This window comes from Nicotiana tabacum, chromosome 10, assembly GCF_000715075.1.
Source record: "Nicotiana tabacum cultivar K326 chromosome 10, ASM71507v2, whole genome shotgun sequence".
NCBI classification, from domain to species: domain Eukaryota; kingdom Viridiplantae; phylum Streptophyta; class Magnoliopsida; order Solanales; family Solanaceae; genus Nicotiana; species Nicotiana tabacum.
In genome coordinates, this window is record NC_134089.1 from 158,985,925 (window position 1) to 159,012,165 (window position 26,241).

At 39.9% G+C, this 26,241-nt stretch overlaps 2 protein-coding genes across 2 annotated transcripts; one reads left to right on the forward strand and one right to left on the reverse strand.

Moving 5' to 3' along the window:
* Positions 1 to 7,271: 7,271 nt before the first annotated feature.
* On the forward strand, positions 7,272 to 23,387 carry LOC107825730 (putative glycosyltransferase At3g07620). The gene is made up of 4 exons (XM_016652638.2): positions 7,272 to 7,500; positions 7,637 to 7,875; positions 21,923 to 22,271; positions 22,502 to 23,387. The coding sequence occupies exons 1-4, from the start codon at positions 7,300 to 7,302 to the stop codon at positions 23,162 to 23,164; spliced, it is 1,452 nt and encodes a 483-aa protein (XP_016508124.2). The 5' UTR covers positions 7,272 to 7,299; the 3' UTR covers positions 23,165 to 23,387.
* Positions 23,388 to 23,458: 71 nt separating this feature from the next.
* LOC107825731 (aspartyl protease family protein 2) lies at positions 23,459 to 25,567 on the reverse strand. The gene has a single exon (XM_016652639.2). The coding sequence runs from the start codon at positions 25,349 to 25,351 to the stop codon at positions 23,681 to 23,683; it is 1,671 nt and encodes a 556-aa protein (XP_016508125.2). The 5' UTR covers positions 25,352 to 25,567; the 3' UTR covers positions 23,459 to 23,680.
* Positions 25,568 to 26,241: the final 674 nt, after the last annotated feature.

Genomic DNA, 26,241 nt, shown 5'->3' on the forward strand with positions numbered 1-26,241 from the left:
TCAGATGATGTGGTAAATAACATCATTGATGAAGACACTGCACGTGGAATTTGGACAAGGTTGGAAAGCCTATACATGTCCAAAACGCTGACAAATAAATTGTACCTGAAGAAGCAGTTATACGCCCTACACATGAGTGAAGGTACGAATTTTTTGTCACATTTAAATGTGTTTAACGGACTAATCACACAGCTTGCCAACCTCGGAGTGAAAATCGAGGAAGAAGATAAAGCCATCTTGCTATTGAACTCGTTGCCATCTTCGTACGATAATTTGGCAACAACCATCCTGCACGGTAAGACTACTATTGAGTTGAAAGATGTCACATCGGCTCTTCTACTCAATGAGAAGATGAGAAAGAAGCCTGAAAATCAAGGACAGGCTCTCATCACAGAAGGTAGAGGCAGGAGTTATCAAAGGAGTTCGAACAACTATGGTAGATCCGAAGCTCGTGGGAAGTCAAAGAACCGATCTAAATCAAGAGCCAGAAATTGCTACAACTGTGATCAACCAGGTCATTTCAAAAGAGATTGCCCAAATCCAAGGAAGGGCAAAGGTGAAACCAGTGGCCAGAAGAATGACGACAACACAACCGCCATGGTGCAAAATAATGATAATGTTGTCCTCTTTATAAATGAGGAAGAGGAATGCATGCACCTGTCAGGTCCAGAGTCGGAATGGGTGGTTGACACAGCGGCATCTTACCATGCCACACCGGTAAGAGATCTTTTTTGCAGATATGTAGCAGGTGATTTCGGCACAGTGAGAATGGGTAACACAAGTTACTCAAAGATTGCGGGGATTGGTGACATTTGTATCAAGACAAATGTCGGATGCACATTGGTTCTAAAGGATGTGAGGCATGTACCTGATTTGCGGATGAACTTGATCTCAGGAATTGCTTTAGGCCGAGATGAATACGAGAACTATTTTGCAAATCAAAAGTGTAGACTCACTAAGGGATCATTGGTGATTGGAAAGGGAGTTGCTCGTGGCACGTTGTACAGGACAAATGCAGAAATATGCCAAGGTGAATTGAACGCAGTATAAGATGAGATTTCTGCAGATTTGTGGCACAAAAGAATGGGTCATATGAGCGAGAAGGGATTGCAGATTCTTGCCAAGAAATCACTCATTTCTTATGCCAAAGGTACAACGGAAACCTTGTGACTACTGTTTATTTGGTAAGCAGCATAGAGTCTCATTTCAGACATCGTCTGAAAGAATATTGAATATACTTGATTTAGTATATTTTGATGTTTGCGGCCCAATGGAAATTGAATCAATGGGCGGTAACAAATATTTTGTTACTTTTATTGATGATGCTTCACGAAAATTATGGGTTTATATTTTGAAAACCAAAGATCAGGTATTTCAAGTTTTCCAGAAGTTTCATGCTCTAGTAGAAAGGGAGACGAGTCGAAAGCTAAAGCGTCTCCGAAGTGACAATGGAGGTGAGTACACTTCAAGGGAATTTGAAGAGTATTGTTCAAGTCATGGGATCAGACATGAAAAGACAGTTCCTGGAACCCCACAGCACAATGGCGTAGCCGAGAGGATGAACCGCACCATTGTGGAGAAGGTGAGAAGCATGCTCAGAATGGCTAAACTGCCTAAGTCATTCTGGGGTGAAGTAGCTCAGACAACCTGTTACCTGATCAATAGGAGTCCATCAGTTCCGTTGGCGTTTGAAATCCCAGAGAGAGTTTGGACCGACAAGGAGGTGTCCTACTCGCATCTGAAGATGTTCTGTTGCAGAGCTTTTGCACATGTACCAAAAGAGCAGAGAACAAAGCTAGATGATAAATATGTTCCCTGCATATTTATCGGATATGGAGATGAAGAGTTCGGGTACAGACTGTGGGATCCTGTAAAGAAGAAGGTCATCAGAAGCAGAGATGTAGTCTTCCGAGAAAGTGAAGTTGGAACTGCTGCTGATATGTCAAAAAAGGCGAAGAATGGTATAATTCCTAACCTTGTTACTATTCCTTCTACTTCTAACAATCCCAAAAGTGCATAAAGTACGACCGACGAGGTTGCCGAGCAGGGGGAGAAACCTGCTAAGGTTATTGAGCAGGGGGAGCAACTTGATGAAGGTATCGAGGAAGTGGAGCACCCCACTCAGGAAGAAGAACAACCTCAACCTCTGAGGAGATCAGAGAGGCCAAGGGTAGAGTCATGCAGGTACCCTTCCACAAAGTATGTACTCATCAGTGATGAGGGGGATCCAGAAAGTCTTAAGGAGGTGTTGTCCCATCCAGAAAAGAACCAGTGGATGAAAGCTATGCAAGAAGAGATGGAATCTCTACAGAAAAATGGCACATACAAGCTAGTTGAACTTCCAAAGGGTAAAAGACCACTCAAATGCAAATGGGTCTTTAAACTCAAGAAAGATGGAAATGACAATCTGGTCAGATACAAAGCTCGATTGGTGGTTAAAGGCTTCGAACAAAGGAAAGGTATTGATTTTGACAAAATTTTCTCACTTGTTGTCAAAATGACTTCTATTCGAACAATTTTGAGCTTAGCAGCTAGCCTAGATCTTGAAGTGGAGCAGTTGGATGTGAAAACTGCATTTCTTCATGGGAGATTTGGAAGAGGAGATTTATATGGAGCAGCCAGAAGGATTTGAAGTAGCTGGAAAGAAACATATGGTGTGCAAATTGAATAAGAGTCTTTATGGATTGAAGCAGGCACCAAGGCAGTGGTACATGAAGTTTGACTCATTCATGAAAAGTCAAACATACCTAAAGACCTATTCTGATCCATGTGTATACTTTAAAAGATTTTCTGAGAATAACTTTATTATATTGTTGTTGTATGTGGATGACATGTTAATTATAGGAAAAGACAAGGGGTTGATAGCAAAGTTGAAAGGAGATCTGTCCAAGTCATTTGATATGAAGGACTTGGGCCCTGCACAACAAATTCTAGGGATGAAGATAGTTCGAGAGAGAACAAGTAGAAAGTTGTGGCTATCTCAGGAGAAGTACATTGAACGTGTACTAGAACGCTTCAACATGAAGAATGCTAAGCCAGTCAGCACACCTCTTGCTGGTCATCTAAAGTTGAGTAAGAAGATGTGTCCTACAACAGTGGAGGAGAAAGGGAACGTGGCTAAAGTTCCTTATTCTTCAGCAGTCGGAAGCTTAATGTATGCAATGGTATGCACTAGACCTGATATTGCTCACGCAGTTGGTGTTGTCAGCAGGTTTCTTGAAAATCCTGGAAAGGAACATTGGGAAGCAGTCAAGTGGATACTCAGGTACCTGAGAGGTACCACGGGAGATTGTTTGTGCTTTGGAGGATCTGATCCAATCGTGAAAGGCTATACAGATGCTGATATGGCATGTGACATTGACAATAGAAAATCAACTACTGGATATTTGTTTACATTTTCAGGGGGAGCTATATCATGGCAGTCTAAGTTGCAGAAGTGTGTTGCACTTTCAACAACTGAAGCAGAGTACATTGCCGCTACAGAAACTGGCAAGGAGATGATATGGCTCAAACGGTTCCTTCAAGAGCTTGGATTGCATCAGAAGGAGTATGTCGTCTATTGTGACAGTCAAAGTGCAATAGACCTTAGCAAGAACTCTATGTACCATGCAAGGACCAAACACATAGATGTGAGATATCATTGGATTCGTGAGCAGGTGGCGAACGAATCTTTACAGGTCAAAAAGATTCACACAAGCGAAAATCCTGCGGATATGCTGACCAAAGTGGTACCAAGAGACAAGTTTGAGCTATGCAAAGAACTTGTCCGCATACACTCCAACTAGAAACTGCGAAGTTACCTCCTTCGGGTGAATGAGACCGGAGGGGGAGATTTGTGGGGTCCAGCCCACATTTCAAGGAAGAAATTTTCTTCCTTCCTCACTTTTGTCAAAGTTGGTAATAGCAGCAGCCCACGTTTTTGTTTTCTGTCAAAAATGGCACGCTGCAGAGATGAAGCTGTCAAATGAGGTAGGCTGTATTCTGCCTATAAAATGAGAGCTTCGGCTCTCATTTTTATCATCACAATCTTAGAAGAAAATATATCTGAGAGCTAGAAAGAAAGAGTGAGGTTTCACAGACAGGGTATAAGAAAATAGTCTGTGAAGAAAATAGAGAGTGAGTGATATTGTAGTGAGGTGAAATATCGAAAGAGGGTTATTTCTTTTGAGTGTTGTAGTGGTCTTTGTAGTATTTTACTCGGGCCTACAAAGTGTAAAATTCTTACTATAGTGATATCAGTTACTCCTCTCGGGGTCGTGGTTTTTTTCCCCTTATTCAGAAGGGTTTTCCACGTTAAAATCTTGGTGTTATTGTTACTCTTTTATTCTTGTTAATTACCGTATCTCGGTGCTACATTATTATTCCGCTTTTATTACCGTGAATATTATTTTGGTAGGGGGTTTATTTCCCAAACATATACTTTCCATGCCGAGTGTTTGGAGTAGAAAATAAACATATCAATGTTGTTGTATTAATTGTTGCTGCTTGGAATATTTTGGGAGTGCACAAACTACAACGTGCTATTCCTTAAGACAGTTTTGCTTGGACGGTGAGATTTGGACATTAATTGGCTCTGCGCCAATTTTTCTTTTACATTTTTAACCACTTGGTTCTTTAATTTCATCAATCAAAACTTGTGGAAGATATAAATGGTGGTGCATGCCTGTTTTTAATTAGTGATTTGTCTGATATTCATTAACGAAAGAGATCTCAACCTAGCTACTGACTAGGTATGCATAGGTATTCTTTCGTGGCCAGCTTCTGGGAAGGATTATGACTTTTTAGACCGCGGAAGTATAAGGTAATAAGTTGTAATAATTTGTGATGTCCCTAGATATTTTGGACACGCACGCTACATTGATGTGTTTGAGGAGTTTAACCAAGGCTTATAGGCACATGTAATCTCTGAAATTTCATCATGATGGAATCATTGTGTTGGTCATTATTCATAGCGAGAAATTCTTAGTAACCGCGAGTCATTAGCTCTTGTTAACTACGTACCTACACTTTATACATATTACCCCCCAAAAAATGGAGAAGAAAACGGAGGAAATTTTAGGTTTGAGTATATCATCTTTGAGTAGGAGCTACGTAAACCACTAAATTACCTCTTAACTTTTGTTTTCTCTTTATGACTAATAATTATATTTAATGGTATCACTATGAATTTTAAGTGAATCTTGTATTATGCCAAATAATCCAACACCTGGTTCGTCGAAGATGTATATATCATATGGTAAGTAATAATCGTTAAGTACAACTGTACAAGTAACTACCCTTATGTGATAAAGGGAGAACAATTAACGCTCATCTCCGTACAAAATAAATAAGTATAGATGTGCATATGCTTACACCATAATTAGTGCTGCGAAACTCATTATAATGCCTATGGACAATCACATGTATGGTTTATTATTGGAAAGTTGGAATTTGTATAATTAAACTGATCCATAGACTTTTCTATTCCAAATGTCAGAGTTAATTTAAAACAAATACAACGCCCGATTATTTTCAGCGTGGGCCACCTAGAACTACGTACAAGACATTGAGATTTCAGTGTGAAACACCTAGTAATATATGCCAAGCCTAATGTTTCTCATAGCAAATTAATTTTTTTTTTGTGCTAAAAAAGAAAAGAAATCCTTGAAATCACCACCTTCGGTTCCTCTTCACTTCTCCGAATATATAGAAAATCGATATAGTAATTCAGCATCACATGTGTCATTCAAGGAGAATCTACAAGAAATATTTTTAAAATGTAAAATTTATAATATTTAAAATAAGATGAATTACTTATTACGAATTACGATCGACAAATATGACCTGATAGTGTAAAGTTCCTTATGCTAACGATTTAAATAACTTAAACTCTTTAAAAATGACTTTGACGTAAAAAAAAATCTTCTCTTAGTTTAGAAAACTTTAGGCACATTAATTAATTACCAAATACTATCATCAAAGAGAACAAATCAACATATAACTACCAATGTACGTACCTATAATACCCAAGATATTATCTTAATTAATAGCAGTAACAAATAAGAAGAGAGTTAAAAGTCTTAAAGATCAATTTTAAACGTTCTTTAGGGCACATATCTACAAATTAAAAAAAGAACAAGTGTAAAATATTAAGTCCGTTTGATCATTCCTAATGTCCTTGATTTATTATTAATAGCTGTAGTTATCTTCAAACATGTTAAATGTTAGGATTGAAGTTTGGTGAATGGGAAATGGGGGAAGAAAGTGAAGGGAAAGTGAGTTTCCTTCTGTTTTGGAAAAAGTAACTGTCCCTTATTGGCGGTGGAAAGAAAGTGAGTATGTTTATATTGAGAAAGCACTTCTCTTGGTATTAAATGGATTGGAAAGAAAGTAAGCCTCGCGTTGTCCTCTTCGTCGCTCGCTCGACTTCAATTAAGTAATTAAACAAAAAGTCAGTCCGGAATAACCCAGGACCCGCAACGCGACCCGGTCCGTTTCTTTCCCGAATATTTTAAATCCTTTTCTCGGAATATTTAAAACGAGAATCGTTCCCGCATGTTCCAACAACCATGACTGTTTTGCCAGAAAATGGCTATAAATATGCCTTGAGCCCAGAATCTTTCCTTACCAAATTTTCTAAGCTTCTTCTCCTTCTTCTGCACAATTAAAATTTCAGTGTGATTTATAACCTTCAAGTGGTTCGTTGTTTCACCGGCATTTTTGGTACCAATACTTTGGTGAGTTAAATCGTTCTATCCTGGGAGGATAATATTGCAGCACCTTAGGTACTTGAGGGAAATAATTTTCTTAAGGACACATTGTACATTCAATGGGCTCGATTTTATTCTGAAATATATTTATTGATTCTGGTTTCCGACAATCTCTAGCTTCTGTCTAACTTTCTGTTTTACTTGTTTATGTTTTATGTTACAGAAATTTACTGTTTCGTAATTATATTACGGTAATACAGATTGCTAACATTAAATTACACATGCGATGTAAAAACTCATTACACTATAAGTAAATGTATATTTTACTTTGTGCGCGTAGAAGATAATTAAGCTCTTTAGCATAAATGAGACTTGACCAGTTGACCTTAGCTTCACTCTTGGGAGGAATGAAAACTGCAAAGGTCTTTATGGAACAGCTAACAGTTGTTAATAAATCATAAATGTTACTACTTCCATATGAATATATATATATATATATATATATATATATATATATATATATATATATATATATATATATAATATACTATCAATCACCATTTCTCTCAACAGTAGTGTTTCTTAGCTTCACAACAGATTACTACTCAACATGAAATTGAGAGAGATGAGACAGTTTTGTAGCACAAATCCATGTTGCGTTGGTTTTCTTGCTTTTATTACTTCCTCAGCTATAGCTTTCTTGTCTCTCACAAATCACCACAACGCTTCTTTCGCTTTGCTTTCTCGGCTTTCAACTTCTCTGCCACCTTCCATTCCTAACCCTACAACAGCTCTCTACCCTACTTTCAACGTAAGTAACAATAATAATTTCTACATATACTTCTTCTTTTAGAACAATATATTTTGTTTGTTGGTGTTATGGGATTGTTCCAAGTAATAACCTAATTCTCATCTGAACACTTTTTTTTTGTGTGTGTGTGAAATAGAATGCAAAAATGCAAAGAGCAGTGGCGAATCTGATAAAGGACTTGAAAACAGAAACAATGTTGAGAAGAGAGAAGAAGAAGAAAGATGAGAATATGGAAAAGATAGAAGCAGGTCTTTCTAGTGCCAGAGCTTTAATAAGAGAAACCCTTCTCATCAATGGCACCAATGAGTCCCCATATGAAGATGCAGATTATGTTCCTCAGGGGAATATTTACAGGAACCCCCATGCCTTTCACAGGTACGCATATATATATATATATACACACACTATCCATTCCATGTGTTTTATGTGTCTTAATTTAATTGAGCTTGTTTAACCAAGATGTATATAGCATACCAAAAAAACCTTTTAAATCTTGTGATATTAAATATGCCTGGCATGGTTGAAGCCTGAAATCTAGAGTAAAACTTGGTTTTAGTGCTCCTTATGGGGAACTAAGGACTGGTAGGGCGGATGTAGCCTCTCGGCTATGGGTTTAATTGAACTCATAACTTTGGAGTTCGGACATGAAGTATGAATTTATATATAAAAACGGCTAAAATTTTAACAAGTATTAGATTTGAACTCATAATTTTAATGGTAAAAGGAGTTCAACGCTAAAAATCTTAAAAGCGAACCCATTAAATTTAAATCCTTGATCTGTCCATGAGGACTTAAAAGTACTCCCTCTATTCATTTTTAATGGTTTACTTTTGACTTTGCACTCCACTTAGCAAAATGTATTTTACAATTTAATCCATAACAATGAAAGCATTTCAAAAAGTCTGGTGTAATGATTTGGTGAATGAGTAGTTAATTATGATAAGGGTAAAACAAGAAAAAAGATTTTTTTTCTCTTAATTTGCTAAAAGGTATAATTAAAAATAAAAATATATTTTTAATATAATGGACAAATAAAAGTCAATAATAAAACTTAGCTGAATTCAAAAGTTCGATGCCCCTTGACCTCTCGACCACAATGATCAAGAATTTTCGAAAAGAGTGGTGACATTTCCAATAATCCAAAGACAGAGATTGAACATCCGAAAACTAGGTTCTTGTCTAACCTTATGCAAACAAACGTACTCTCCGACAGTCCAACTAGCTCGAATCTAGGTGTATACATCTTGGTACTTCCACTAAAAAAGATCAATTACAAAATTGGCTTAGTCCTTAACTTTAATACCACTATTTCTGTTTAAAGTTTAAATAGCCCGGGATCTAGGATTAAGAAAATGGTTTAATATTTTATTTTCTGTTCTCGCTTTACTTCCGCAGTTTTACCTTATAGCTATTTTTAAACCTAAGAGAAGATTACCTTGTAGGAAATTAGTATATCACCACTACCGTTTGAGCAAATAATTACTAAATCAATTAATGATGAGTTAAAGGGCGAATCTAAGTTGAACCTAATAAATTCTAGACCGAGTAAAATAGAGCACTTGTTTAACAAGTAGAGCTCAAGAGCATTAAATAGCGAATTTAATGTGCTATGATTGACAATAAATATGATAGCATAAATGTGTAATAACTATAAATAATGATAAGGAATGTAATAGGAAATGATCTACCACCCAATTATTATATGATTGGGATGTTCCTTTTCTCTGATGGCGATGCAGAAAAGTGAGAAGTCAATGTGGGTATGGAATCTTGAGATTTATGGATAAAGATTGAAGAACATATGCTTGAATAAATCAATGAATAAGACAACTTCCTCGTATATGCTTCTGTCAACCTTTTACAATATGTTCTAGTCAAGAGAGCATATGCCCTTTTGTTCCCTATCTTTTCCTATTTATGAGGGATATTCCCCAAAAACCCTAAAAAACACAACATAAAGAATATCCACAGGAATATTCTTTATGTCCACTTCTGAACCTATGCTACTGTTACTTTTTTATCTCGGCTGCCTGCTTCTGGCATCGGCCTTTATGAGAACGACCTTCAGTCATTATATCATGGTCGACCCCGTCCTTTGTCTTGCTTATTCGTTACTGTGGTCACCAAATTTGGACCTATACAGTTAGTCCCTCCGCTTTTTGAGGTCGTAGCCGTGCATGTCCTCGATAAGCGGACATCATTCATTTTCGTTGCGGGAGAATTTGGCTATTGAATCATGTCGGGTCGACCAAGATCGAGAGAACGACACAACCAGTGGAGTCGTGATTGGTATGGTTACCATGATGTGACGTCACTGCCACGCGTGTCATCATTACGCGTCTTTCGTGCTTGTCGCTTTGGTTTTAGTGTCATTGACAATCCTTTGCTTCGATTCTCGTGCCATACAGCCCTATTAATAGATGAGGGTTTCATTTTTCAGAAGTTTCCACCATTCCCCTCCTTGCATGAACGTTATTTTCCTTCGATCCTCTTTACCAATTCCTGTTATCAGCTTTGTTTTTACGATTCCGTTTCTTCTTCTTACCTAGTCATCACCTCTTCCTTTAGGTTTAATAACACACCTTTATTCATCGAGATGTCACAAACCTTTCGCATTCATAACGAAGTTTCCGATGCCACTCCGTTATCGGTGGCTCCTCCTTCAGGTGGTGAGGATTTCGTGGCTAAAGAGGGTGGGAGTTTTCCTAATGTAAAGGAGATACTTCCTAGAAATCCCTTGTCCAGAAGCGTTTTCCACAAGGAACCTACTCCTGCTCCCGATCCGGTGATCTCCGAAATCGGGCTGTCTCATATAGCTGAACTCCGTTCTACATACCATATTCCTTCTCACGTCGAGATGGTTCCAGCTGCGGGCGACATCATGGAGGTCCATAGACTTGGGTACTGTACTTTTTATGTTTATCCTTTCTTAATTGGTTATACTCTCCCTCTTCTTCCGCTGGCGGAGGAATTCTGCCGATTTTACAATGTCTGCCCGATACAATTGTCTCTGTATTTGTATAAAGATTTTATGATGCTGACAATGTACGCGGAGTTGGCTGGTTGTGAGGTCGACATCCACCACCTATTACATTTGTTTTCACCAAGTTTTTACAGAGGCACCATGATACACCTGCGACATCGCGGGACCAGGGAGCTGATAGTTGGAATGGACGATAGAACGAACCAGAAGTTTTGGCACAAGTACTTTTTTATCAAAACCGAGCACTTGGTGTCGGACCCTGCTGGATTTCCTGAGCAGTGGAATCATAATCGTAGGTGTTGATGACATACATTTGTTATCTTCTTCCATCCCTTTTTATTTTTATTCATTTGTGATTTCTCTATGTTGTTTTTTTTTCTTTAGCTAAGAGGCGTGTACCCTTTCCCGTCGCCGGCATTGAGAACTGGTTGGCTCGCGTGTTACCTCACATGGTGGGAATACGAGATTGGGCGGTTTTTTACAAACTTTGGACCAAAGGTCCCGTCTAGTAAGTGTTACTTTTGTTTCGGCCTTCTCCTGTTTGCCGTCATTTATTGATACGACCTCTTTGTGGTGACAGGTCGACGGGCTTCCAAAAAGAAATCTCCATTGCCGGCATTTCACCAGGCCATTGCATCAGCAGGGATGCCATTTACTTTGGCTGAGTCCGCCCGCGGAGGTCGTACTCAAACTTTGTCAACAAGGGACCCCCCTCCTCGGGATATCGCTATACGGGATTAGATCTCTTCCTGGCATGTCTACCACCTTGTAGATGAGTCCTCTAACGGGGAGAAGTCGTCGTCGAGAAAGAGGAGGAGGATGGAGCTCGGGAAGACTGTCGCAACCAGCGTTGAAAAGAAAAAGGTCGTTGCTTCGAGAGCGGCGTTCTCGCCTATGCTAGACGTAGGGGCCGTTTTTATGGCAGATGATATTATGGTGGGGAGGTCCCCTAGGGCCGAGGGGATATACCAAGGTGGGGAACCTATAGGGGCTGCTGAAGGTGGCGCATCATCGGCGGTCGGATGAGATGGGGCGGTGCTCGCAGAGGACAATAGTTCAGGCTCAGACATTGATCCCGAAGAGGTGCGTGCCTTTTTGGAGAGAAATACCCACGTGTAAGTGAGCACAGAGGGTCCTAACAGACACGTAATTCCCGTGTGTTACGATCTTTTGGCGAACTCTGAGCAGGCAGTGTCATCCTTCACCCCCTTGTGCTCCGCTTCTGAGAACATGGTGCTTTAGGTGATGAGTGATGCAGAGCTATTGCAGAGTATTTTTGGCATGGCTTTGTGGGTAAGTTTTTTTTCCTATTAGGATTTGTTTCCCATGCGTAATCTGCTTATGCTGACTTTCTTTCCTCTGCATGTCAGATTCTCATTATGGAGATCGAGCACGACCAGAGGGATGGGCGGAGGACGACCGTTTTTAAGAAGGTGACCTCCAAGTACAAAAAGTACCGCACCAAGCACTGTGCGTTGGCCGATGTCTTCACTCAAGATAGCGATTTTCAGCTATTTCGTGATGGGCTTAAACAGAAAGAGGAAGAGTTGGCGCAGAAGGTTGAAGAGCTGAAGGAGCGGGATGATGAGCTGATGAAGGCCATAGGTCGATGCGGTGAACTTGAGGCGGCTCTTAAGGCCAAAGATGATGAGCTCGAGGTGAGCAAGGGGGTGATGGTTGAGAACGTCGATCTTCAGGTGTGGGTGGATTCTTTAACTATTGAGCTTGGGCTAAAGGAAGCAGAGGCTGTTGATCTGAGGGGCGAGTTGAGCATCAAAGTCGATGAATTGGCTCGTGCCGAAAAAGGCAGGGTGGCCTCCATATCTGAAGTAGCAGCCCTAGATGATACCTTCCGTGTTTGTAGGTCTGACTGGGATAATGAGGTGGAGACGTCGGCGCTCAAGGTAGCGAGGTTAGAAGAGCGGATCCAAGGTCTGGAGGCGGAGTTGTCCGAATTGAATGAACAAGTTGTTGCTTTGAAGGGAGAGGAAGTGTGATGGCAGTCGCAGCCGTCCCCGTCTCATACTTTTGTTGATCCCGTCGTGCTGTGGGGTTTGTATGAGATGTGGGTTCATGCCGAGGCTCAGCTTGATGTGTACAAGTCCATGAAGGCCAGCGGGAGAGTTTCTGAGGCAGATCTCGAGGGTGTTCGTGTTAAATCATGTGCAACCTGTGAAGCCTATGGTTATGATCCCGGTACACCTGGCAGGGACGATGCCAATGATGATGCGGATAGGCACGCCTTCGATTCTCGGTATAACGAGGAGTATGTAGCGGGGGATGATGCGGCGTAAGGCCGTTGTATTTATTTTTGTTTTGCTTTGCTATTTTTATGAGGGCGTCTTCGAGCCCTTTGTAAAATGTTTTGTAATATAACAGTTGTAATGGAATAATTACCTTTTTGCTGTGTATCTCCGAATTGTTATTTTTGTTTGCTGCGAGGGAAAGTCCCTGGCTTTCTGGTCGCTTGTGTGTAATGTTTTGGCGTAGTCGATCGTAGATATTTAAGTAATTCGAGCAAGGTCGAGTGTTGAGTGATTCGAGCGAGGTTGAATGTTAAGTGATTCGAGCGAGGTCGAATGTTAAAGTGATTCGAGCGAGATCGAATGTTAAGTAATTCGAGCGAGGTCGAATTTTAGATGCGAATAAAGAGATTTGATGGAGAGTAAAATGTTGCTTTATTTCATTCATTGGAGAATATCTTGGTGAAGAGTACAAAATGCTGCTTTATTTCATTCGCTGGAGAGTGGTATACATGTCCGTTTCATACATATATTGGAGAAGTTTCCATGTATCTAGTCCATTCATCGTTCGGCCTAGAGACGCAGTCGGCAGGCAGGGTGATGAATCATACTTGAACTTCAAGACGTCCCCTTTGTCGCCTCGTTAAAAACCTCCCCGAGAAAACTCAATTGGGACAAAACCCGAGTGAGCGAAAAAAAGTACGACTTGAGGGGCATACTTTTTCAGAAGTTGAAGTATTTGAGGTGGGCAACATTCCAATTGTTTTGTAGTAGTTTTCCTTCCATTGTTTCTAGTTGGAACGCTCATTAGCTTGCTGCTGCCGTGATGTTGTATGGCCCATCCCAGTTGGTTCCTAGTTTGCCTTCTTTTGGGTCTTTGCTTGTTTGTGTTTTGGCTTTGAGAACATAGTCTCCAACTTTGAGCGGTCGTATTTTGGCATTTTTGTTATAGTACTTTGCTGTTTGTTATTTTTGGGCTACCATTCTTATGTAGGCCATGTCTCTTCATTCTTCTACCTCGTCGAGGTCTTGTTTCCTGTTCTCGTTATTATCTTGTCCGCTTTCATTGGAGTATCTTAGGCTGGGATCCCGAGCCTCAACGGGTATCATGGCATCGGTCCCGTAGACCAGTGAATATGACGTTTTGCCTGTGCTTATTCTTGGCGTGGTGCAGTAGGCCCATAGTACCTCTGATAGAAATTCCGGCCATAAACCTTTGGCATCCTCGAGCTTTTTCTTTAAGATGTTCAATATTGTTTTGTTGGAGGATTCGGCTTGACCTTTGCTGGCGGGATGATATGGCGTGGAGAGTATTCGCTTGAAGCGCCATTTTTCGAAGAACTCGGTGGTCTTTTTCCCAGTGAATTGGGGTCCATTGTCACAGCTAATTTCTTTAGGGATGCCGAAACGATATATGATGTTCCTCCATATAAATGTGATGACTTCCTGTTTGCGTATTTGGGTGAATGCACCCGCTTCCACCTATTTGGAAAAGTAGTAAGTTAAAATCAAAAGAAAACGTATCTTAGCTCACCTCGCTGGGAGGGGTCCAATGATGTCCATTCCCCATTTGATGAACAGCATGGCGAAGTGACAGAGTGGAGGTGTTCTCCGCTTGATGTATCATAGGTGTGTGCTTTTGGCACTATTTGCATTTCTTAACATAATCTGTGGCCTCCTTTTTCATAGTGGGCAAGTAATATCCTGCCCGTACGAGGCATCTAACGAGGGCTCGGTTGCCTGTATGGGCACCACAATGACCTTTGTGTACTTCTTCGAGCACGTGCCTTGTTTTATTCGGCCCTAGGAATTTCGCCAAAGCCCCCCGAATGTTCTCTTGTACAGGTCTTGATTTATGATATTGTACCTGGCCGCCTGCATTCTAAACTTTTTGGCTTCCTTTTTGTCTTGTGGAAGTACTCCCTCCTGCAAATATGTCATGATGCGGTTGCGCCAGTCCCAAGTCAAATTTATGGAATGTACCTCGAGTTGGTCTATTGACGAGTGGAGGAGGGTGACCACATTTTCTTTACTGATATTTTGGTGGTTGCTGCTAGTTTGGCGAGGCCAACTGCCTCAATGTTTTGAGCTTGAGGTATCTGGTCAAGTCGACATTCATCGAATTCTGGCAGTAGTTTGTGAATTTCTGCCTGGTACTTTTGTAGCCTTTACTCTTTGATTTGAAAAGTCCTTGTAACTTGGTTGACGACGAGTTGTGAGTTGCATCTGAGGATGACTCGTTGTGCTCCATATTTGAGAGATAGCTTTAATCCTACAATTATGGCCTCATACTCGGCCTCATTGTTAGTCCTATCGGGGCACCGTATAGACTGGCGGATAACTTCCCTTGTTGGTACTTCGAGTACGAGTCCCAGTCTAGACCCCAATACGTTGGATGCTCCGTCGGTGTAAAGGAACCAGAAGTCGGGTTGCCCAGGAGAGGTAAGAGAATTTTCCTACTCGACCTTGGGCATTATTTTGGCACTGAAATCGGCGATGAAGTTGGCGAGTACCTGCGATTTTATCGTTGTTCGCGGCTGATATGTTATATCATGCTCTCTCATTTCTATGGTCCACTTAGCCAGTCTTCCCGACAATTCAGGTTTATGTAGGATGCTCCGCAGGAGAAAGGTCGTCACCACCGATATGAGATGGCACTGAAAATAGGGTCTAAGCTTTCGTGAAGCTATAACCAATGCTAAAGCCAACTTCTTGAGGTGGGGGTACCTCATTTCGGCGTCGACCATGGTTTTGCTAATATAATAAATTGGAGATTGCATACCTTTGTTTTCGTGGACCAGCACCGCACTTATCGCGACTTTTGAGATGACCAAATATATTAGGAGGCGTTCGCTAGGCTCTGCTTTGGCAAGTAGTGGGGGTAAGGACAAGTATGCATTTAGTTCTCTTAAGGCATCGATGCATTCTGAATTCCACTGGAGCCCGTTGTCTTTTTTCAGCATATAAAAAAATTTGTGGCATCTGTCGGTTGACCGCAGGATGAATCTCGACAGGGCGGCTATACGGCCAGTCAGTTTTTGCACCTGTTTCTTGCTGGTTAACACTTCAGGTATCCCTTCAATGGCTTTGATTTGATCTGGATTGACTTCGATGCCTTTTTGTGATACCAAAAAATCAAGAAATTTGCCCAAGGTTACGCCGAAGGCATATTTTTCGGGGTTTAGTTTCATGTCGTACCACCTCAATATACCGAAGGCTTCTTTCAGGTGATTGATGTGGTCTTCTTTACTTTTTGATTTGACCAACATGTCGTTGATGTAAACTTCTATTGTCTTGTCGAGTTGATATTTGAACATCTTGGTGACCAACCTTTGGTACGTTGTCGCTGCATTCTTCAACCCAAATGACATGACTCTATAGTAGTACGTTCCCTGATGGGTAATGAAAGTAGTTTTCTCTTGGTCCTACTCTTCCATGAGGATTTGGTTGTAACCGGAGTAGGCGTCCAAGAAGCTTAGCAATTTGTGCCATGTCGTTGTGTCGATGAGCTGGTCAATGTGAGGCAATGGAAAGGAGTCTTTCGGGCATGCCTTGTTTAGGTCTGTGAAATCTATGCACATCCGCCATTTCCTATTTTTCTTTTTTACCATGACCACATTGGCGACCCATTGGGGATTGTTTTGATTCCCGGATGGAACCTTTGGTGAAAAGCTTATCCACATCATCACTGACGGCCTCGTTGATTGCGGTGTTGAATTTTCTTCTTATTTGCCGCACTGGTGGATAGAGTGGGTCGACATTCAGCTTGTGTGTGGCAACATCTTTTAAGATACCCGGTATATCTGCATGGGAGAAGGCGAACAAATCGGCATTGTCAATTAAAAACTTGTGAAATTTACCTGGTTCTGAGAGCTTATGTCCAATGTAAGCCTTTTTGCTTTTGTCGATGTTGTTCAGTTGGACGGGATCGAGATCTTCTACCGTTGACCTAGCGGCTTCCACGATATCGGGGTTCCTGCTGACGTCTGTTTGTATGTCGAGTTTGGTCCCCGGCTTTGGTAATTGCTATGCTTCTGCATCTATTCCCTTTAGCTGTTGGGTGTTCGTGCAATCCTGGGTGATATAATAGCATTCTTGGGCGGTGCGTTGTTCACCTCAAATACTGAATATTCCTCATGGAGAATGGAACTTGATTACTTGATAGAGGCTTGACGGGATGGCCCTCATGGTGTGTATCCATGGCCGCCCTATGATGGCGTTGTAAGTTGTGTCTTGGTTCATGACATGGAATGTTGTTTATAGGGTGACGCCCCCGGACAGAACAGGTAACGTTATCTCCCCAGAGGTTCGCTCAACTGCATTGTTAAAACCTGTTAGTGTTATGCAATGCGGTACTATCTTGTCTTCGGGTCTAATTTGTGCCAGGACTCGAGGGTGGATAATACATGCAACGCTTCCGGCATCTACCATTATTCTTTTCACATCAGTATCTGAAATAGGCAAAGTAATAACAAGAGCATCGAAATAAGGGAAATTCAAACCGTCGGTATCTGACTTATCGAAGATAATACTGTCTCCGAGGTCGTCGTATCATTCGTGGGTGATCGACCATTTCAGTTTATGTTTAGTGGTGGACTTCACATGGTTGATTGCTGCTTCATCGCCTCCGCTGATGATCATTTGGATGGTACGAGCAGGGGAGGGTGGTTTTGGAGGTCCCTGGTGTTGTTCACGTCTGCGGCCGAAGTTGGCTCGTCCACGATCGCTTATCAGTTCCCTCAAGTGCCCTTGGTTTAGTATGTTTACTACCTCTTGCCGTAGAGCTATGCAGTCCTCGGTTTTGTGACCCCGCTCCTGGTGAAATTCACAGAGGACGTTCGACTTTCGAGTATTTGGGTCTGACTTCATCTTTTGTGGCCATTTCACCTTTGTGCCAAGCTTCTCTAGTGCGTACACTATTTCTGAAGGGGAAACACAAAAATTGTGAGCGGATAAGAGTGGAGGCATACCTCTTTCGTTTCGCTGAGTCCCTGTGTGCGGTCTGGGCGGCCCTTCCGTATGTCGAGGAGACGGTGGGACGGTTGTTCTGACGTAGGGCTGATGTATTTCTCGGTTGAGACGAGGGCCTGACTGATCTCTTCGACCGTCATTAAGATGATATTTCCTTGATTCTGTTTGAATTGATATCAGCCGTTGGGTCAAACCGTTAAGGTCGTCCTCATCGGCTCTCACTTCGACGCAATATGCATTGTGGATTTCTTCCCAAGTGGTGGGAGGGTATTTCATGAGCCTACTTAATAGTTTTCTGGTTTTTCTCGACCCGTTCCTGCTCAACCCTTTCTGGAAAGCCGCTACCGCCATCCCTTCTGATATATTTGGTAGGCTCATTCTCACCCTGTTAAATCGGGCGAGGAAGTCCCTGAGTCCCTCGCTAGACGATTGCCTAACGATGAATATGTCATTCACCCTAGCTTCCGCCTTTTTAGCCCCTGCATGGACGGTGACGAACTTGTCGGTCATTTCCTCAAACGTTGCTATTGACCGCGCTGGTAGTTGTGAATACCAGGTTAAGGATCCACCCGTTAAGGTTTCACCGAACTTTTTCAGTAACACTGATGGTACTTGCTCATTCGAAAGGTCGTTGACCTTCACCGCTGTGATGTAATGGATGATGTGATCTTCGGGGTTTGTAGTACTATCTATATGTTCAGGTACAATGGCATTTTGAAGGTTTTGGGAATGGCATGTGGAGCTACTTACTTGTTGTACGGTTGTTCGATGAACCGACCAACGTCTTGTTTTGGTAGAAATTTTTGGGGCGCCCGGTATCTTATCGACCCTTTCTCGATGCTCCCGCATCTGGTTATGGAGTGCCTTGTTTTCGTTTTCTATTTCTTCCATTTTCTTTAGAACGACTGCGAGTGCATCATTACCTGCATCAACAGTGGTGTAAGTGTTACCTGTTTGAGGGATGGGCTGCTTGCTAGTGGTTGTTGTGGTATCTACTTGCGCGGTGTTTCTGTTCTTCCTTTGAACGGGTCTGTCGAGTATATTGTTTAGAGTGCTTGTCAGTCACTTTTCCAGTAATTTTTTCACTGCTAGTGGTGCTTCTTCAGCTGTAGACATGGAGGCTCCCCTTTCGCGTAAAGCTGTTATGCTTTCGTGAGAGGGAGGTGAAGCACTCCGCCTAGGCGTAGCGTTTGGTGTCACGTTCTCGTTGTCTTCCCAACCATCTTCGTTAATGGTGTTCAGAATGTTGGTAGTGACACCTGCTATCGCTTTCAGCCATGCATCTCTTTTTCCTGCCATCGTTAGTTTGTGCAAACGAAGAAAAGATGGCTGTCTTTTTTATGATCTAGAAGGAACTATAGTTTCAATTAAAACCTCCTCACAAACGGCGCCAAATTGTTTGAGCAAATAATTACTAAACCAATTAATGATGAGTTAAAAGGAGAATCTCAATTGAGCCTAATAAATTCTAGACTGTGTAAAATAGAGTACTTGTTTAATGAGTAGAGCTCAAGAGTATTAAATAGCTAATTTAATGTGCTATGATTGACAATAAATATGATAGCATAAATGTGTAATAACTGTAAATAATGACAAGGAATGTAACAGGAAAGGATCTACCATCCAATTATTATATGATTGGGATGTCCATTTTCTCTAATAGCAACACAGAAAAGTGAGAAGTCAAGGTGGGTATGGAATCTTGAGATTTATGGATAAAGATTGAACACCATATGCTTGAATAAATCAATGAATAAGACAACTTCCTCGTATATGCTTCTGTCAACCCTTTACAATATGTTCTAGTCAAGAGAGCAGATGCCCTTTTGTTCCCTATCTTTTCCTATTTATAAGGGATATTCCCCAAAACCTTAAAAAGTACAACATAAAGAATATCTAAAGGAATATTCTTTATGTCCCCTTCTGAACCTATGCTACTGTTACTTTCTTATCTCGGCTGCCCGCTTCTGGCATCGGCCTTTATGAGAACGACCTTCAGTCATTATATTATGGTCGACCCCATCCTTTGTCTTGCTTATTCGTTACCGTGATCACTAAATTTGGACCTATACAACCATAATCTAAAATTTGTAGCAGCACAAAAATTTTACACACGTCTTAGGTGTAAAGTTTCAAGTTCATCAAATTCTTGCACTTTATTACCTTCTCTAATTTTACCATTCATGGGTCCATTCCATTCAAAATTAGAAGTTAAAAGTAAGAAAGAAAAGTAATAATTAAAGCGTTATTGCATTTCACTTCAGTAGAAGTTTCATTTCCTAGAGTTTTTAAGAAACAATTAACCTAAATAGTCGTTCACCCACTTCTCTCTCTATATATATAGAATTTATGTATACTGACTAGAAAAAGTAAACAGTAAATCCAGTCGGGTATTTGTGTGATGATCCCAATTTTCAGGGAGAAATTCAAAAATAGCCAGATTTACAAGTGGTCACTCAAAAATAGTCATAATTTTAAAAGTAATCAAAATTTAGCCACTTTTCATGTAAAGATAAGTCTGAACGGAAACGGTGCTCCAAACTCCAGTATATTATACTTGAGCTAGCAAAGTATACCGGTCCAACATAATATGCTGGAAGTTCATACACAGGTGCACCGAACTCCAGTATATTATGCTGGACCAGTCTCTGTTGCAGCAAAATAGTGGTTATTTTTTAATGACTTGGAAAACGCTGGCTATTTTTGAATGACCAGTTCGAAAATTGGCTAGACCGTGCTATTTTAACGAATTTTCAAGGCTTATATCTCCATCTGTTTTGGATCAGGCCTTCTGTTTTAAGGGGCGAAGACTAGTCTTGCTCATTTAAGGGGCGAAGACTAGTTTTTTTTTTTTGGGCAGGCCATAAACATGTTGTATAGGCACAGTAGTAGTGGCAAACGAGCAGGTCGGGTCGGATATGGTTCGGGTCGAAAACGGGTAATGAAAAAATGGTAAATTACCCGACCCGACCCATATTTAATACGGATAAAAAATGGGTTAACCGGCGAATAATATGGGTAACCATATTTTCCATGACTTCTTACATATGATCACTTTTGAGAGAATTCTTAGTCTCCCTAACTTGAGAAACTCCCAATTTGAGGCTTAACAAGTGTAAAAGTTAGAACCATTGGTTATCCATTGGTTACCCATTGGTTATCCATTGGTTACCCATTGGTTATCCATTTTCTAAATGGATAATGTGATTCTTATCCATAATTGACTCATTTTTAAAGTAGTTCATTATCCAACCCATTTTTAATGGATAATATGGGTGGTTAACTATTTTCTTTGAACCATTTTGTCACCCCTAAGGCCCAGCAAAGAGACATTTCTTTATTAGCATGAGAGTCCAAGGTGTTGGCTCAGAACACATAGGGTGTGTTTGGTACGAATCCAATTTTTCCACGTTTGGTTGGCTTAAATGTTTTAGAAAACATTTTCCTTATGAACTCATTTTCCTCCAATTGGAGGAAAATATTTCCTTATCAAGATAAGGGGAAACATTTTCCAAAACTCCTTCTCAACCTTCCCACCCTATTCCCCACCCTCACCAACCCACCCCACACCCCCACACTCACCCACCAAACCCCACCCCCACCCCACCCCCTCTCTTAGAAAAGCTATCCCGCACCATTTTTTTTTGTAATTTCAAATTTTTGTATTTTAGTTTTTCTGCACAAACCGCCCCTGCCCCCAGCCCTCCCCCCTCCCCCGGAAAAAAATATTTTTTTATATATTTTCAGTTTTAGTTTTTTCATCTTTCACATGTTCGAAATTTTACACGTTCCAAAGTTATGAGTTCGGAGGTTTATGTGTTTGGAAGATTACGGATTTAGAAATTATAAAGTTTGCGGTTTCGAAAGTTTAGTGGTTCGGAAGTTTGTGAAATTTGTGGGTTCGGAAGGTTGTTGGTTCGAAAGTTTATGGATTCATGTTTATTGTATCTAAATTATTTATGAATACTCTTGAGAAGTTATTTTTCTTAATTTGCGTACCAAACACCTGAAAATGAATAAGATTACTACTTATTTTTCAAGAAAACATTTTCTTGGAAAACATTTTCCACAGAATATATTTTTCGTTATACCAAACACGGCCATAGTATTCTATTCATTTTGGAATCTTTACATAAATAACAAGTCGGATTCACTGTTTACATTTCCAGCCAGTATGTTCATCCCTGTTTACTCAAAATTTCTAGCTTCTGTGCAAGTAATGCAGGAGTTATTTGCTAATGGAGAAACTATTCAAGATATTTGTGTACAAAGAAGGAGAACCGCCTCTATTTCACTATGGTCCTTGCAAGAACATATACTCAATGGAAGGCATGTTCATTAACCTAATGGAAGCAAACAACCATTTTCAAACTCTTAATCCTGACAAAGCTCATGTCTATTTCCTTCCCTTTAGTGTTGTTATGATCCTCGAACACCTTTTCGATCCAATCATTCGCGATAAGGCCGTCTTGGAACGCATTCTTCGTGATTATGTTCGTACTGTATCGACAAAATACCCATACTGGAATAGAAGCCTTGGAGCTGATCATTTTATGCTTTCAAGCCATGATTGGGTAAGTACGTTATTGAATTTGAAAAGTTTATATAGTTAAACCTCTCTATAATAACGTTATTTGTCCGGACATATAATATAACATAACATGATCAAAAAATCAGTTCCAAAGAAAACTTGCCGTTATAGTAAAATTTTATCATAAAAATGACTATTATAGAGAGGTATATATGACTGTACTTCTTTTACATGGTATGACGAGACGTTATATATAGTTTTGTACATTTGTAGGGGCCTCGAGCTACATGGTACGTGCATCAAATGTATTTCACTTCTATACGAGTATTATGCAATGCAAATACATCTGAGTTCTTTAATCCAAGAAAAGATGTACCACTTCCAGAGATTAATCTCCTCACAGGAAACATTAATGGACTTGTTGAAGCATTGCCAAAGTCAAACAAGACAATCCTAGGGTTCTTTGCAGGACGATCACACGGTCGAATTCGGCCTATACTTTTCCGACACTGGGAAGAAAAAGATGAAGATATAAGAGTTTATAGCAAAATTCCACCAGAATTATCTTATGATGAAATGATGAAAAGTAGCAAATTTTGCCTATGTCCAAGTGGTTATGAAGTTGCAAGTCCAAGAATTGTGGAGGCTATATATGCAAACTGTGTACCAGTTTTGATCTCACAAAATTATGTGCTGCCCTTTAGTGATGTTCTTGATTGGGATAAGTTCTCAATACAAGTTTCAGTAAGTGAATTACCAAACTTGAAAAATATTTTACTAGGAATTTCTGAGGAAAGATATGAAAAAATGGTAGAGGGAGTGAGACAAGTGCAAAGGCATTTTGTCATAAATGATCCACCAAAGAGATATGATGTGTTTCACATGATTATTCACTCTATATGGTTGAGGAGATTGAATGTCAGAATACATGGTTGAATTAAATTTCTTGATTTCAAATCATACTACATATGGATTAAAATACTAAAGAACGGCCCGATGCACTAAGCTCCCGCTATGCGCGGGGTTCGGGGAAGGGCCGGACCACGGGGTCTATTGTACAGCCTTACCCTGCATTTCTACAAAAGTTTGTTTCCACCGCTCGAACCTGTGACCAGGATGGCAACAACCTTTCCTGTTACGCCAATTACGTTGAGGCTCCCTTTCATGGATTAAAACACTACAATTAGAAATATTGTTAGAAACAATGTACATAGAAGATTAAGAATGAACTGAACTTTAAAAAGCAATGATTCATACTTTCATAATGTGAGAAAACCTCCTATTACAATTTTCTTACATAGTTGCCAGTTTCTGTCAAACAACATAAAATCATCTACAGTTAAGGGGAAAAAATAATGTATAACCTACAATATATATGAACTGTTTCTAAGTTCATGAAATAATGAACACAATTTTCCCACCTTCTACTCCAAGAATACTGTACATAAAATTTCAAGCATCAGCACATCTTGTTGGTGCATATCCCAGTCTGGACCTTTTGGTGTCATATAAGATATGAAAATTCTGCTGCTGATAGTTTCCAATTATCGACAAAGCAGATCGAGGAGTCCCTAAAACTGCCAAACAAACGATATCCTCTGGTTCGAGTTTGATAAAGTAGTTCTCTACTGGAAAATTCCATACAGCTCCATCACCAAACACGATCCCAAACGAGGGAAATTCCAAGTTCTTCACACCAGACACATTGTAACACGGATTCAAAATAGGAAAGTCTTGTACAATGGGATATCCCTTAACCTTATTGACAAATGCCTCTTTTATAATCTCATAAGCAGGATCCGCGAAATAACTCAATGTGGTACCTGAATCAATGATTGCACCACCAAGACCTTCTAGCGATAAATTCCACGTCTCCTCGGGTATATTCAGTACCTCTCCTCCAACTATGACAGACTTTATCTGCACATAGTAGAATGTTTCCACTTCTTTGCCTCCAACCAATGAAGTAAAATTCAACTGTGGATGTTTCAAAAGTTCCTTATCTTCACCAAAAATCAACTTACTACTAACACTAGAATTGCTATTCCTATCAACAAGACAATACGAAAACGAATGACCATATAAAGATTGAAGCTGAGAAGCAAACGAAAGCGGCCCTCTCCCTAATCCTAACAAACCAGCAGCACCATGAAATAATCCTCTATTCCAATGACCACAACCAAACATCACATTTTCCACTTCCCTAAATTCACTCCCACTCATCGTCGTGAGGTTAACAGTAAACGTTTCAAGCGCGAAATCGCCAGTAGTATTAGAACTATCACCATACCAATAGTAATAAGGACAAGTTTGATTCTCAGATTTACAAAGCTGAGGAGGATCAGGGGATGTAACAAATTTACACCTAGGATCATGACAACTTATATTTCTAAATGAAGTAGAGTCTTGAGGATTATAATGAGGTCCATTTTGTTCAAAACAATCAAAACAAGGAACACATTGAATCCAATTAAGATCACTACCAGTATCAAGAATTAAAGAAAAATGCTTAGGTGGTGTACCAACAAACACATCCATAAAATACTCACCAGAGCCAAGGCTTACACCTGACTCCAAAGTCGCCATTAGTTTGCCGGAAAGTTCATAAGATTCCAGCGAAACTGCTGCCGGAGCAATCACAGGCTTATGTTTGTCCACATGTTTTTCATTACTTTTTGCAAGTCTTGAATTGTAATTCTGATTTTTCTTCTCAACAATTCTTGTATGGAGTGTCTGAATTCTGCTTAAATCCCTTGCTCTTGACTCAAAGACTGAATCCTTAGCCTCAATTTTTTTACCAGCTGATCTGTGCCTTAACTGAAACTTTACAGCTTCTTTTTTCTGGTTTCCAAAAATGGAAACTTCTTCATTTTCTCCATTTTTTACATCAACACCATCTACTTCTTGAGCTATTGAATGGGTTTTTGATTTTTGAGAAACTCCATAGTTGCAATCTGAGTCAGCTGAAGAAGAAACAGCATTAAAGCTTGGATGGTTAGGGAATTCAATACCCGAAACACTAGAATTTAGATTTCTGAAGCTGTAAAATCCTCCACAGGCAACAAAACCAGAGGAAAACAAGAATATAAACAACAAAATGAAAAGAATGAACTTTGTCCCCATCACTAATACTACTAAATTTTTTAGTTTTTGCCTGAATGAAAAATCCTCAAGAATCCAAAAAAAATGAGTTGGGTTAGAAATCTGGAAGCTGAATGAAAGAGGAAAATGAGGAACAATTTGTAAGGAGAGGCAAAGTTAAAGGAAAAAAAAGAAGGAAATAAAAATGAGGGTGATTTGGGTCTTGGTTTATGAGTTTTGTATGGTGAAGTGTAGAATTAAAAAACGTAAGGAGTTGAAGTTTGAATAACGACTTTGAATGTCGTCTGGCTTTTCACTTACGCGCTTTCCACAAGTCTCAGGTATTTTTTTAATGTAAGACTTAAGTATTCAGTTTTAAAAGTTTTTTTTTTTCTCTTAAATAAAAACACCTAGGTGTGAAAAAACTAGAAGTCCAATATTACTATTTTTAATAGAAAAATTAACTAAACTAGGAAGTTTGACACTTTTTAGCTATGGTATAGCCGTCTTCTTCTCATGTTCTTTTTGATATATTTAAATAATTGAGTGCATTAACTAGGTGGGAGGAAAATGGCAACAACTCTATTCCCCATTTAAAAGGGAACTTGTGTCATACTTGACGTCTAAGATGTTTTCTTTTTTCCTTTTTTAATATTTTTTTTCTACTTTTGCAGTTAGTAATTTAATTTCAAGGGTGAACATCGATCGGTTCGGTTCGGTTGTGATTGTTATCAGTTTAGCATATCGATTATCGGTTATCGGTTTATAAATATGTTAAATCGATAACCGAACAGATAAAATATAGATTATCGATTATCGATCGTTATTGGTTTATCCGATAAGATAATTCAATCTAGATTCTAGAGGGAAGAAGCAATGAAGGATAATGTGTACTGTATAAAGAATATGATAAACTTTCTCGACTATTGTAA

Bases quoted from the DNA above. Each gene is read 5' to 3' on its own strand.
- LOC107825730 (XM_016652638.2), top strand. From the start codon at position 7,300: ATGAAATTGAGAGAGATGAGACAGTTTTGTAGCACAAATCCATGTTGC. The intron at 7,501-7,636 runs GTAAGTAACAAT...TGTGTGAAATAG, and splicing joins CTCTCTACCCTACTTTCAAC to AATGCAAAAATGCAAAGAGC. The intron at 22,272-22,501 runs GTAAGTACGTTA...GTACATTTGTAG, and splicing joins TGCTTTCAAGCCATGATTGG to GGGCCTCGAGCTACATGGTA.
- LOC107825731 (XM_016652639.2), bottom strand. From the start codon at position 25,351: ATGGGGACAAAGTTCATTCTTTTCATTTTGTTGTTTATATTCTTGTTT.